General features: G+C 50.3%; 1 protein-coding gene across 1 annotated transcript in view; it reads left to right on the forward strand.

The window, feature by feature from the left end:
- cpe (carboxypeptidase E) overlaps positions 1-14,066 on the forward strand; it is a 217,502-nt gene that overhangs the window by 197,081 nt on the left and 6,355 nt on the right. The window contains exon 7 of the mRNA XM_085962005.1: positions 2,065-2,164. Coding sequence (XP_085818131.1) covers positions 2,065-2,164 — 100 coding nt within the window. The remainder of the gene's footprint in view (positions 1-2,064; positions 2,165-14,066) is intronic.

Genomic DNA, 14,066 nt, shown 5'->3' on the forward strand with positions numbered 1-14,066 from the left:
AACAGCCATTTACCACTACTCTCTGATTTCAGTCACTTAGCCAATTTTGTATCCACACAGCCAATTCCCCCTCTAATCCAATCAGCTTCAATTTTGCTAACAAGTCTATTATGTGGTACTTTATCAAACGCCTTCAAAAAGCCCATGTACACAACATCAACCATACTAACCTCATCAACCCTCTCTGTAACTTTATGAAGGAGGTCAATCAAGTTAGTTAAACACAATTTGCCTTTAATAAATTCATGCTGGCTTTCATTTATTAACCTATACTTTTCCAAGTGCCAATTAATTTTGTTCTGAATTATTGTCTCTAAAAGTTTCCCCACCACTGCCGTCAGGTTGACTGGCCTGTTGTTGCTGGGTTTATCCCTCTCCCCTTTTTGAACAGTGGTGTAACAATTGCAATCCTCCAGTCCCCTATCTAAGGAGGATTGAAAGATTGTGGCTTGAGCCTCTGCAATTTCCATCCTAATTTCCTCCACAACCTGGGATGCATCCCATCCGGACCTGGTGACTTTTCGATTTTGAGCGCTGCCAACCTTTAAAGTACCTCCTCCGTATTTCTTTTTATTCTATCCAATTTCTCTACTACTTCCTCCTTTACTGTAACATTGGCAGCATCCTCTTCTTTACTTAAGACAGATGTAAAGTATTCATTCAGTACCTCAGCCATGCCCTCTGCCTCCATGAGAAGATCTCCTTTTTTGTTCCAAATTGGCCCTATCCTTCCTTTGACTACCCTTTTACTCTTGATATGTTTATAAAAGACTTTTGGGTTCCCTTTTACGTTACCCGCTAATCTATTCTCACACTCTCTTGATCCCTCTTTTTCAGTTCTCCGCTTTACTTTCTGTTCTGTCTTTCTCTTTTTCTTTGGTGTGTGTCTCACTCTTTCTTTCTCTCCATATATCTCGTACACTATTATTGTCATTTTTCTAGTTGACCTGCAACTGTTTTTCTCTTCCTCTTTCTGTAAGCTACCTCTGCTGTATGTTACCTACATACAAACACTCACACTCGTATTTAAACTAGACACTTAGAGGGAGAAACTGGCGCAAAGTGGGCTGCACATCCTGGAAAGCGCGGCCAAAGATGCTGGCTCGAGGCCTGTCGAAAATTGGGCCTCGGGCCTCACCTACATAAAACTGATGAGCTGGGGACACCAGCCGGGCATCCTGATGCAGCTCACTGGTCGGGGCCTTTGTAAAAGCGGCCAATGGCGAATGGGACTTGGGTGAGCCCGGACCGGCAGCATCCTGCAGCATTGTTGCAGAGCCAGGAGGAGCTTACCTTTTCTCAGTGGCCTCCAGCAGTTCCTTTCAGGACTACTGGTTAGGCTGCTATAGACATGGAAAAATAATCTAAGGCTTGCACAAATTAGTCAGAAGATACGCCACACACCCAATGCGTACAGTGTACAAGGGGTAGAATTGCCGCAGTGGTTACCACCATCTCCTGCCATGACTTTGGTGGAAACCCCCGGAGAAATGGCACGTTCCGTAGATTGCGTTTCATGTGTACAATGCTTGAATTGCGGGTTATTTCAGGAAGGCTTGTAATTGCAGAATGTGTGACATTTCTACGTGGCTGGCCTCGTATTCTCTGTTAAAATGGATTCATTTCCAGCACTGGAGACATGACGAACAATATTTAACTTGCAGTCATTTTATTCATGTGTGTGGAAGGTCAGGCACAGATAAGGATGTTGTGGGTGCTTTAAATACAAAGATAAAGTTGTTATAGTCGTGTATCTGTAGAAGATTCTAACCATAGCTGCAGAACATTTCTTTTTCAAGGCTATCTTTTTGGCTTTTTGTTGTCTTGGTTTTGTTTTGTGGTGTGTAATTTGAGTGTCATCCAGTGCAAAACAAAAAAATCATTTTGCAGATACATATTTTCCTCATTTCTTCCCCTCCACTGTTTCCCTCGTGTGTGGTGATTTTTGGGAGAGTGAAACAGTTCACAAGCAACTCTCCCGCCGCAGACGTCCCTGCAGAAATTCCAGGTGAAGATTTATAGATGCCGTTAGCCAGTAATGACCTAGTCATGATTGTTTTTCAGGTGCACCGTGGTGTTAAAGGGTTTGTTCGAGACCATCAAAGTAACCCAATTTCTAATGCTACTATATCCGTGGAAGGCATAAACCATGATATCACATCTGGTACGTATGAACTCATTAGGTTTTCAGTTTTGGGAGGTAAACTGCAATTTAAAGAAGCTCTGGTGCATTTGGCTGTAATCAATCTTTACTGATAAGAGCTTGTGATCCTTATTAATTGGGGTTCTTCAGTGGATACCTTCATGAAAGCAATCTTACATTCCCCCCAGCCAATTCCTATTTCACCCCAGGCTGGCTAGCTCCAGGCTGCACACTTCCTGCAGCTATTTTGACTCCAAATAGAGCTGTCAAAATTGTATCAAATTCAAAGATGATCTGATAGCAGCATAGAATCATAGGATTGTATAGCACAGAAGGAGGCCATTCGGCCTATCAAGTCTGCGCCAATTCTTTCGAGGAGCAATCCAGTTAGTCCCACTCCCCCGCTCTTTCCCCATATCCCTGCAATGTTTTCTCCTTCAAGAATTTACCCAATTCCCTTTTGAAGGCTACTATTGAATCTGTATCCATCACCCTATCAGGCAGTGCATTCCAAATCCTAACAACTCGTTGCATAAAAAAGTTTTCCCTCATGCTGCCTCTGGTTCTTTTTCCAATCACCTTAAATCTGTGCCCTCTCGTTATCAACCCTTCAGCCATTGGAAACAGTTTCTCTATCTAAACCTTTCATGATTTTAAACATCTCTATCAAATCTCCTCTTAGCCTTCTCTGCTCTAAGGAGAACAAGACCAGCTTCTCCAGACTATCCACGTAACTGCAATCTCTCATCCCTGGAACCATACTAGTAAATCTCTTCTGTGCTCTCTCCAAAGCCTCCATGTCCTTCCTAAAGTATGGTGCCCAGAATTGGACACAATACTCCCGCTGGGGCTGAATTAGTGTTTTATACAGGTTTAGCAAAACTTCCTGGCTTTTGTACTCTATATAGGGCTGGATTTTGATGATGGAGGCGTGTAGGAGGCGGGACTACAAATTTCGGGGTTGTAGTCCCGCCTCCATCAAGTTGTGGCCAACCCACGCGATTTTCACTTGGTTGACCTTGTTGAGCCCACCCAGCGGGCTCAGCAGGCCAATTAAGGGCCACCCGGCAACAGGTGATGTCACAGATTGACATTTCGTCTGTCAAGAGCTTTTGACAGATGAAATATCAGCGTTTGACAGCTCTTTGAAGCTGTCAAGCACTGACAATCTGTACACTAAGTTAATTCCTTCCTCTCAGGCTGATTTAGAGATCTCTCCAGAACAGAAAGCTGAATGCTGCAACTTTTGACAGCTCGCTGCCATTCTGCTTTCTGTGCCGGTGAGATGAGGGACTCCCGAGACCTGAAGGAAGGAAGGCTGTAAAGGTAATTAAACTTCTTTAAACACTTTACACACACCAAACACACTTACCTCTGCATTCATGCACCCATCACTCACCTGAACACTGGACATCTCGAACCCTCCAAGTCCTTCAGCCCGACGGTCCGCCTCGCTAACTTGGCATGGTTTGGAGCCGTCGGGAATCCCACACTTCAGCAATAAAAATAGGGATTAGGCTAAAAACTGCTTGTTAACTACCTGTTAACAGGCAGTTAATTGGCACTAATCCCCTTCCCGCCTCGGGGAGGCGGGTCCCAGCACAGGTCGGGTATCCGCATCCTTTGAAACTAGCATGGAGGCGGGTTGGGGTGGGATGGGATCGTGCCCCCCCGATTTCGAGATTTTAATCCCCCAGACGCCTCCAATCCCGCCTCCACGGCCCAATGAAAATCCTGCCCTATGCCTCTATTTATGAAGCCCAGAATCCCATATGCTTCATTAACTGCCATGTTAACCTGCCACCTTCAAAGATTTGTGCACAAACACCCCCAGGTCTCTCTCTTCCTTCACCCCTTTAAAATTGTACCATTTAGCTTATGTTGTCTCTCTCCATTCTTCCTACCAAAATGTATCACCCCTCACGTTTTTCTGGGTTGAATTTCATCTGCCATGTGTCCACCTTCCACCAGCCTATCTGTGTCCTCTTGAAGCTTATTACTATCTTCCTCACTGTTTACTACACTTTCATGTTTTATATCATCTGCAAATTTCAAAGCTGTGCCCTGTACACCCAAGTCCAAGTCATTAATGTTAAAAGTAGCAGTGGTCCTAGTCAATGTTCCTCCTAATTTTAAATTTGGGTGCGCGGTCCCTTTAACGGGCTGCGCAACCCATTCAAAGTTTCACGCATGCGCAAAATTTTACATTGGGAAAGCCGGTCCCGGGCTGTGCGGAACCTGCAGACAGCTGTGCGGACGTGCAGCTTAGAAGGAACATCGGTCCCTTGGGGTGAAACCTTGGGGAATGCCACTGTATACCTTCCTTCAGTCCGAGAAACAGCCACTCACCACAAGTCTCTGTCTTCTATCACTTAGTCAATTTTGTATCCAGGCTGCTACTACCCCTTTTATCCCATGGGCTTCAATTTTGCTAACAAACCTAATATGTGGTACTTTATCAAATGCTTTTTGAAAGTCCATATACACAACATCAACTATGCTGCCCTCATCCACCCTCTCTGTTACCTCATCAAAAACTCAGCCAAGTTAGGCAAACGTGATTTGCCCTTAACAAATCCGTGCTGGCTCTCTTTTATCAGTCCATGCTTGTCCCAGTAGCTGTTAATATTCTCCCGGATGGATTATGGAATCACCAAACTTAAACTGACTGGCCTGTAATTACCAAAATTATCCTTTTCCCCTTTTTTGAACATTTGCAATCCTCCAGTCCTCTGGCACCATCCCTGTATCTAAGGAAGATTGGAAGATTGAGGCTAGCACCTTCACAATTTCTATACTTACTTCCCTCAGCAACCTAGGATGCATTAGTTCCGGACTGGGTGACTTATCCACTTTAAGTACCGCCAGCTTTTCTAGTACCTCCTCTTTATCTATTTTTATCTCATCCAGTATCCCGGCTACCTCCTCATTTACCATAGCTTTGGCAAAGTCCTGTTCCTTGGTAAACACCGATGCAAAGTACTCAATTAGTACCTCAGCCATGCCTTCTGCCTCCACCAATCTCCATTTTGGTCTCTATCGGCACCACCGCTCCTCTGGCAACCCTTTTACTGTTAATATGCCTATAGAAGACCTTTGGATTCCCTTTTATGTTAGCTGCCAATCTACTCTCATAATGTCTCTTTGCCTCTCTTATTTCCTTTTTCACTTCTCCTCTGCACTTTTTATATTCAGCTTGATTCTCCCTTGTATTATCAAGCTGACAGCTATCATACACCCCTTTTTCTGCTTCATCCTACTCTCCAACTTCTTCATCATCCAGGGAGCTCTACTTTGGTTGCCCTCCATTTCCCCCTTGTGGAAATGTACCTAGCCTGTATCCAAACCACCTCCTCTTTAAAGGCCGCCCATTGCTCCATACATTTTTGCCTGCCAGTCTTTGACTCCAATTTACCCGGGCCAGATCCCTCCTCAATTCGCTGAAATTAGCCCTCCTCCAGTTAAGTATTTTTATTCTAGATTGCTCCTTGTCCTTCTCCATAACATCTAAACCTTACGATACTATGATCACTATTCCCAAGATGCTCCCCAACTGCGACAATCTCCATTTGACCCACATAGATGTTAACAGCACTGAAGGAGGCCATTCAGCCCATCGTGTCTGTGCCAGCTCCTTGCTAATCCAAAACAAATCCCAAGGCTCAGCTCTCTTTATATAGCTTTGTAACTTTCTCTACTTCAAATATTTACCTACCCTTTTCTTAAAAGGTACAATGGTCTCTTTCTCAACCACGCCTGGTGGCAAAGCATTCCATGTTCCAACAACTATCTGTGGAAAGAAATTTCTCTAAACCTTGCTCTTCACTCTTAGTGACAGTATTAAATTGACGACCCCTTCTCACTGATGCCCCAACAAGAGGAAATATTTTTCCTGTTCATCCTATCGAAATCCTTCCTAATTTCAATAACCTGTACTCTACAGTGGAAATGGGAGTCCCAGTATATCAAGTCTCACCTCATAACTATAATTCCCCCATCACTGATGTCATCCTGGTGAATCTATGCTATATGTTCTTTATGGCTTTAATGTTCTTCCTATAATGGGGTGCCCAAAACTGTACGGGCTGAATTTTAATGGGGAAGGTAGGTTGGGGGCGGGATATGGTGGGGGCTCTGAGGCGGTCGGGAAACCTGGGAGAACGGGTTTTGCATGGGAAGCCTCTGTTTCCCACCCACAGCCAACAGATTGAGAGGCTGGCTGGCTTCGGCGGGTAGGCCCCTGGCACTAGGGTGCACAGAGGAGGGAGGGAGGGATCACGTGGTGGCTGGGCTGGGAAGAAGATCGCATACCGGGCCGGGAAGAAGATCGGGACGGGGTGTGGGGGTGGGGGGGTGGGTGCAGGTTAGGCCATGAAGAAGATCGGGGCGGGGTTGCGGCGGAGGCAGGGGGTTGTGCAGGCTGGCCATGAAGAAGATCGGGGCAGGGGTGTGGTGGGGGCTGCAGGTTGGGCCAGGAAGAAGATCGGGGGGGAGTGGGGGTGGGGTTAGGAAGAAGATCGGGGGGAGGGGGAGGGCTAGGAAGAAGATCGGGGGGGGTGGATAAGAGAGAGAACCTGCTGACCTGCAAAATCTGGCTCCGGGAACGCACCCGCTGTTCATAACCTTCAATGGAGAAGTGAAAACTGATATCAATAAGATTGAAGAATTCCTTGAGGATATCCTGGCTCCACCCGGGTAAGTGTCTCTATGTAGGAACCAGCGTTGCTGTTTCCCAGATATGCATAGGACAACTGCAGCATCAAACCAGATTACAGGACAGCACAGAATTGTGCTGAGAATTTAAAGTGATCTTCTAGCTGGAGCCAAAGCGAAATGACCACAATTTCACTACAAGCAATCAAAAAGCTTTGAAATGGGTTTAAAACTTCCTTAATTCAAACAAATCATTTTCTAAACATCAACAGTACAGGCTTTTGCAGATGAGTGGGTTGGGGTCAGGCCGGGAGAAGATTGAGGCCGGGAGACGATTGGGGGGGGGTGTCCGTAGAGAGTCAGGGGCTGGAGAAGAATGATGGGGTGTCCAAAGAAGATCGGGGGCCAGAGGAGAAGCTCGGGGAGGACTGGAGGAACGGGGTGGGGGGGGGGGGGAGAAATTGGAGGCCTGTGTGGTGGGGTGGGGTGGTGGAGGGATCGGAGGCCTGGGGGTGTGGGAGGCCTCGTTGAGGCATCAGAGGCCTGAGAGTGGGAGGCCTGGGGGGGTCTCTGATCACGGGGTGTGTGTTAGGCAGGGAACCTGGATCCAGGAGGTAAGTGTAAAGGCACTTACCTTCTGGGTGCAGCAGTCCTTGCCTTGCATTAGCTGGCGACTTTTACGAAGTGTGTAAAAGCCGACCAGCTAAAGTTAAAGACAAAATGGAGGTTAAAGCAGAGGTTTCCAGCCTCATTATAATATTTTAAATAGACGTCCTGCCTTCTGACAGTGGATTGGCTACCCGCCCTCCATTAAAATCGGATGAGGGCAAGTTGGAGGCTGGTTCAGGTCAGGATTCACTTTTTTAACACTTTAACTACCCCCACGCTCCCAACCCACCCATTTTTTTAGGTTAAAATTCCCCCCTACATGTCTCACTAACTGTGAGCTAACACATGCCTTACCCAAATTTGTTCATAACCTCTTTGATTTTGATAAGTTGATAAATGCATCAGCTGGTGCAATACTTGGCCATGCAAATGGGAAGAGTTCCAGGATCGATTCCTGGTGTGTGCTGATCTCAGCCAAGGCAACAGAATGGGACTACAATTGGCTACAGAGCCTCTAGAAAGGGAGGATAAAATTAGCCAAGGTACCAACATTGCTGGCCAGTGATCCATGCTGGAAAGTGTACCTATGTGAACATTGGACTAGGACAGCCCGGGTTTGTCTGAGGTGCCTGTCACAGTAAAATAGCCTCACACATCAATACGATCAATTTGACAAAGTATTGGAGGACTTGATGTGCCTCAATAAATCCGAGACTCAATGTTAGCGGAACAAAACAAGGCTTTTATTAACTTAGAAGGTAACACACAGTGGAGAGGTGTCTTCCATCCAGAGGTCTGCAGTACTGGCTGTGAGGCACGCTGAGCCTGCTTACATAGGGGTCAGGTATGGGCGGAGCCCTACACACAATACAATACAAGGTGAGGAAAACGGAACTGAGGTAAGGGAAATGAAACTGAAACTAAACCACAGTCACAGGCACAATCACACAGAGAATACAGATGAGTGATGAATGGCATATTTCATCACAGGACTGATGGCACCTGTGAAACTGTATCTATGTAGGAGTCTTCAGGGTAGAAATTGTTATGCGATGTGCCTGCTTTTCGGGTAAAAAACGGGTGCAAACCATACCAATTTAGCAGTGGGACGGCCTGCGGGTGCCTATAATAGGCATTAGGCCCCTTAAATATGTAAATTAGGGCCTAGAAATTCATTGTAGCGACTTTTGGGGCGGTAAAGTGGGGCGGCCGCTAAAGTTTGCGCCCGCCGCCAAATCGAGGCCACTTCTCCGATATTCATTAGCTTCGCCCTAAGAGTTCGCTCGAGCGCTAAAACTGGTGCTGGACGCCTCTCTTTGGGCGCTAAGCCGGAGGTGCTGATCGATAGCGCCGAGGCCGGGCGCAGCGCAGGTGCGGCCATCTCGTGATTGACAGCAGACACCCTGGCGCCGGCCAGCTCTTAAGGGGGAAGGGTCGATTGTGTCTGCTGCCACGCCCTGGATAGTGGAGCCCTCCAGCTAGGCCTGAACACTGCTGCTGGACCCAAATAGCGCCTGAAGCCATGCAGAAGGCCCGTGAACGTGCGCAGCGCTTCTCAGAGCGTGATCTGAGTGTGCTGGTTGGTGCTGTGGAGAAGAGGCGCCATGTTTTGTACCCGGACAATGGCAAGAAGGCGCCGTTCCGTGTCTACAGGAGAGCCTGGAGGCATGTCGCCAGCAAGCTGTCAGCCAACAGCGAGGTCCCCAGGAGCGGTGTCCAATGCCGCAAAAAGTTTAATGACCTCACTCGCATTGTCAGGGTGAGTACCCTTTCCAGTGACCTCCTCATCCTTGCATGTGCACCTCACATTATGGGCAAAGGGACCTGAAAGCCCTAATGGCCAGCCCTCATCCAGCAGCGATGGGACAGGCATGAACATCAATTGCACATTCTGCACTTAACACACTGGCCAAACTATTCCACCATGGGAGGCAGTGCACACAAGATCAGGGCGACACACTGGCCAGGCTATTCCACCATGGGAGGCAGTGCACACAAGATCAGGGCGACACACTGGCCAGGCTATTCCACCATGGGAGGCAGTGCACACAAGATCAGGGCGACACACTGTACTTAGAGGCCGTCCTTTCTCTTGCAGGCCAAGCTGACTAATAATCGGAAGAGCCGGACTGCGACCGGGGGAGGCCGACCCCAGATCCAGCCGCTCACCGAGCTTCAACATCGCGTGGAGCGCATCATGGGTGCCCGGGTGATTGGCCCCGTTGCATGTGGAGATGCCGACCCTGTTCTGGGCACCAATGGTAAGGACATCCACGTTTGGACCTCTCTCGTCCCACTTGCGCATCAGATCTACATCCTTTGCCACTGTCCGACCAATGCGCTGAATGCCACCACTCATGCATCCCTTGCTGACGCCCTCTCCTCACTCTAAAGCTACTCTTGTGCCTTCCTGCTTTCAGATGGTGAGGAGGAGGTCCCTGAACTTGCCAGTGACAGCCCCTCAGAAGAGGAGCAGGAGGAGGAGCAAGAGGAAGGCGGCCCATCAGGGGAACCCTCAGCCGCGGCCACCCAGGCCAATGTAGGGGACACGTCTTCCCTGGAGGGGAGCGTGGCGGAAGTGTCGAAGGGGAGGGGAGCTCATGGGACCTGCGGCCTGCAGAAACGTGGGAGGGGGGTGGAAGCTCGGCGGCCTTCTCCCCAGAGGGGGGATGCGTCGGAGGGGAGTCCAATTGCTGGGCCCAGCGGCGTCCAGCAACGCAGGAAGGGTCGGCCAGCTCGGCGGCCTTCTCCCCAGAGGGAGAGTCCGGCCTCCAGACCGGAGATGGTCTTCGCCGAGGAGATGGAACGCCTCGAGGACTTGTCCGCGGACTCGGAGCGCCGGCACACGGAGCTCATGGCGGCAGTGGCACGGTTGCCTGAGGCCATCGAGTCCCTCTCTCGGAGTGTGACCGAGTTCGGGCCCTCAGAGGCCACCAGTCGGGCAGAATTCTGGGCAGATCAGGCAGCGAGTCGGGCGGAATTCGGGGCAGCTCTGGCAGCGAGTCGGGCGGAATTCGGGGCAGATCAGGCAGCGAGTTAGGCGGAATTCGGGGCAGCTCTGGCAGCGACTGGCCAGGTGATCAGTGGTGCCATCCAGTCACTGGCTGCTCTGATGCGGTCAGTGAACAGGTCAACACGGGCACTCACTGCTGCCACACTCGCTGTGTCAGCCAGGCATCGCCAGGGCACCCGGCGCGCTGCAGCAGCACAGCGGTCTGTCCCTCGGCAGATTGGTGCGCATGCTGCAGTGCTGGCCCGGGCGAGTGCCAGTGTCTCAGGCGACCAGCGAGCGCCTGCCATCCGCCAGCTTGCCCCCATTCCTCCAGCCGCCACTGCCACTCCCCCAGTGGAGCTGCCAGGAGCTGCTGCAGCGACTGATGCTGGCCAGCCACAGCTGCAGCATTCACCAGCCGGCCCCTCGACGGCCAGACGTCGTCTAGGCCGACCCCCAAGGGCATCTGCCGTCACGACATGTGCCCCTCAGGAGCCTGCCCCCAGCCTCGCAGCAGCCAATGGCCTCACTTTGAGGAGGAGCAGCAGGGCGGGCAGGGGCCACACAAAGATGCCCAAGGCATTGCCCTCGCGGGCCAAAAGGTAGAATGTGTGGGCAGTTGTGTTTGTTTTTTGAGGCCGAGAATTTGATGTTTGTTTTTTGAAGGCCGAGGATGTGATGTTTGTTTTTTGAAGGCCGAGGATGTGATGTTTGTTTTTTGAAGGCCGAGGATGTGATGTTTGTTTTTTACGAAGGCCGAGGATGACGGCCATTTTTGTTGCAGTGTTTTGTTAATCCTCTCCAGGTTGTGGGAGCGAGTAATGTGTGTGAGTGTTTTTTGGGGGTTTTGTCTGTTTCTGGTTTTCATGTGGGAAGGGCCCTGAGTTTGTACAATAAACCATTTTATTTATTCACATTGTCCATGTTTGATCTTTGAAGTGTTTGTTGCCTTAACCGGCTGAGGGCTTGCGGAGCGGCTGCAATCATGTTCTTTCATTGGCACAAGCCATTCCCTGACAGGGGGCCTAGAAGTGACGGTCAATAAGCCGCCGACGGGCGGCCCTTGGACCTTCTGCCTCCGTCCTGGGCTGGTACTCCTCGTCCTCCTCCTCCTGAGGTGGTGGTCCAACGTGAGGTGGCAGTGCCTGAGTCCTGCGGATAGCCAGGTTGTGCAGCATGCAGCAAATGACGACGAATTGGGAGACTCGCTCCTACGAATACTGGAGGGCTCCCCCGGAGCGATTGAGACAGCGGAACCGTTGCTTGAGGACGCCGATTGTTTGTTCTATGATGTTCCTAGTTGCTTGATGGCTCTCGTTGTATGCCTCTTCAGCAGGGGTCGTGGGCGCGCGGAGCGGGGTCATGAGCCAGGTACACAAAGGATAGCCTTTGTCCCCGATAAGCCATCCTCTTGGGGGAGGCTGTGCCTGGAACATGTCAGCCACAGTTGTCTGTCGCAGGATAAAGGCATCGTGGCTGCTGCCTGGAAAGCGGGCATTGACAGCTAGGATGCGCTGCCTGTGGTCACACACCAGCTGTACATTGAGGGAATGGTAGCCCTTCCGGTTGCGGTAATCCTCGGCATGCTCAAGAGGTGCCCGCAAAGCCACATGCGTGCAGTCAATGGCGCCCTGCACCATGGGGAAGCCCGCTATTCTTGCAAATCCCACTGCACGCTGCTGCTGCTTGTCCAGGGTCATGGGGAAGGAGATGAATTGATGTCTCCTTGTGAAAAGGGCTTCGGTCACCTGGCGGATGCAGCAATGCACGGCGAACTGGGAGATGTTAGCGATGTCCCCAGTAGCGGATTGGAAGGAGCCGGTGGCATAGAAGTTGAGAGCCACCGTCACCTTCACTGCCACCGACAGAGACGTCCTGCGCATCAGCTGTGGCTGCAGATCTCTCTGAAGCAGCCGGCAGATGTCTGCAACCACCTCCCTTCTGAATCGCAGCCTCCTAACACACATCACGGCAGACATGGTCAGATAGGAGGTCTGCTGGCGGTATACCCTGGGTGGGTAAGGCCTCAGTTGGCGACGCCTGTTGCCCCCTCTGCGTCTAGCCAGGGCTGCCACTCTCTCACGGCATCTGTAAGCCCTTCTGGCATAAGGCTGAAAGTCAGCGTTGCCACCCAATGCAGCCCCCATTATATGCTGGCAAACACTGAGCTCTCAATGAAGGCAAAGATAATTGCTAAGCTCTGGCCTGAGCCAAAAATACCTGTCCTAGTGTTGGTCCAAACCAGTAAGCTCTCCTCCTTGGTCTCTCTCCAAAAAACCGTTGCACAAGAGTGAATGCTGCAAAATGGCGGCCCTTTATAGTGCAGGGTAAGTGCCCTTTAATTAACGCTCCCCGCGGCCCGGCTGGCCTGTGTACCGTTCCACTTCACAGTCGTTAGGGCCGCCCGGCGCACAATTGGCCGGCGCGAGTGAAGTTCCGGTTTGGGGCGCACAAAGGGCGTTGCAGTAGTAAATGACGTCATGATCTGCGCGCGCAGCAGGGCGCGCGCTAAGACTTTGCGCCGGCGCTAAATGTGTACTGAAGTTGGGGCGAGGCGCAGATCGCGCTGCGCCCGGGCGCTAAGCGCCTAGCGCTCGAGATCTACTCCTCCTAAGGCGCTAATGGCTGGCGCGCCCAACTGAATTTCTAGGCCTAGGAGTCTAAAGCCTTTTTCAAAATTCATCGGCGATGAGCGGGGTAGCAGTTGGGTTTGCCCCACTCAGGATTCTTCAGTGGCTCCAGAGGTTACCAATGACAGGTAAGTGTAAAAAAAAACATTTTTAAACTCTTCCTGTGGAGCCAAGAAGAGCAGGAGAGCTCCTCCAACTCCACAGGAGTCAAAATCGCCCTCCCTCCCCTCGAATCCCCCCTCCCGCACTTACCTGACGCCAGCTGCCAGCGAGGCAGGAAACCCAACATTGAAACAAAAGGCAAAATACTGTGGATGTTGGAACTTTGAAATAAAAACAGAAAATGCTAGAAATACTCAGCAGGCCATTCGGCCTCTGAGGAGAGAGAAGGCGAGTTAACGTTTCAGGTCTGTGACCTTTCATCAGAACTGGAAGATGTTGGAGGTGTAATAGTTTTTAAGCAAGCACAGGGGCAGGGAAAGGGGGGAGTGGAGGAAAGAGCAAAAGGGAAGGTCTGTGATAGGGTGGAAGGCAGGAGAGATTTAAATGACAAAAGGGATGATGGTGCAAGGCAAAAGGAGATGGTAATGGGACAAGTAAAGAAACAAAAGATGGGTCTAGAGGAGGTGTAAATGGCAACAGCAGAAACATTACCAGCACCTGCTGTCTGAAAAAATGTGAGCAGTGGTTATGATCTGAAGTTGTTGAACTCGATGTTGAGGCTTGGAGGTTGCTTCACAGACCTGAAACGTTAATTCTGTTTCTCTCTCTACAGATGCTGCCTGACCTGCTGAGTATTTCCATCATTTTCTGTTTATAACCTGACATTGATGTCTTTGCTCGGGCAAGCTGATGAGGCCCAAGGACCAATTTCCAACGATCCTCGGGCCTCTCGGTTTGGGTGGATATTTGTCACGTCTGAGCCCGTAAACAGGTCCAGACTTTGGGCCAGAAATTCGCGGCCAGAAGCGTGAGTACGGTCGGGGTACTCACGCATTTGGCCGTTGGAAATGCCGGCGTTCAGCAGGAACAGCGCATG

Source organism: Somniosus microcephalus, chromosome 2 (assembly GCF_052327205.1).
Source record: "Somniosus microcephalus isolate GS21.2 chromosome 2, FLI_Smic_1.0, whole genome shotgun sequence".
Taxonomy (NCBI): Eukaryota; Metazoa; Chordata; class Chondrichthyes; order Squaliformes; family Somniosidae; genus Somniosus; species Somniosus microcephalus.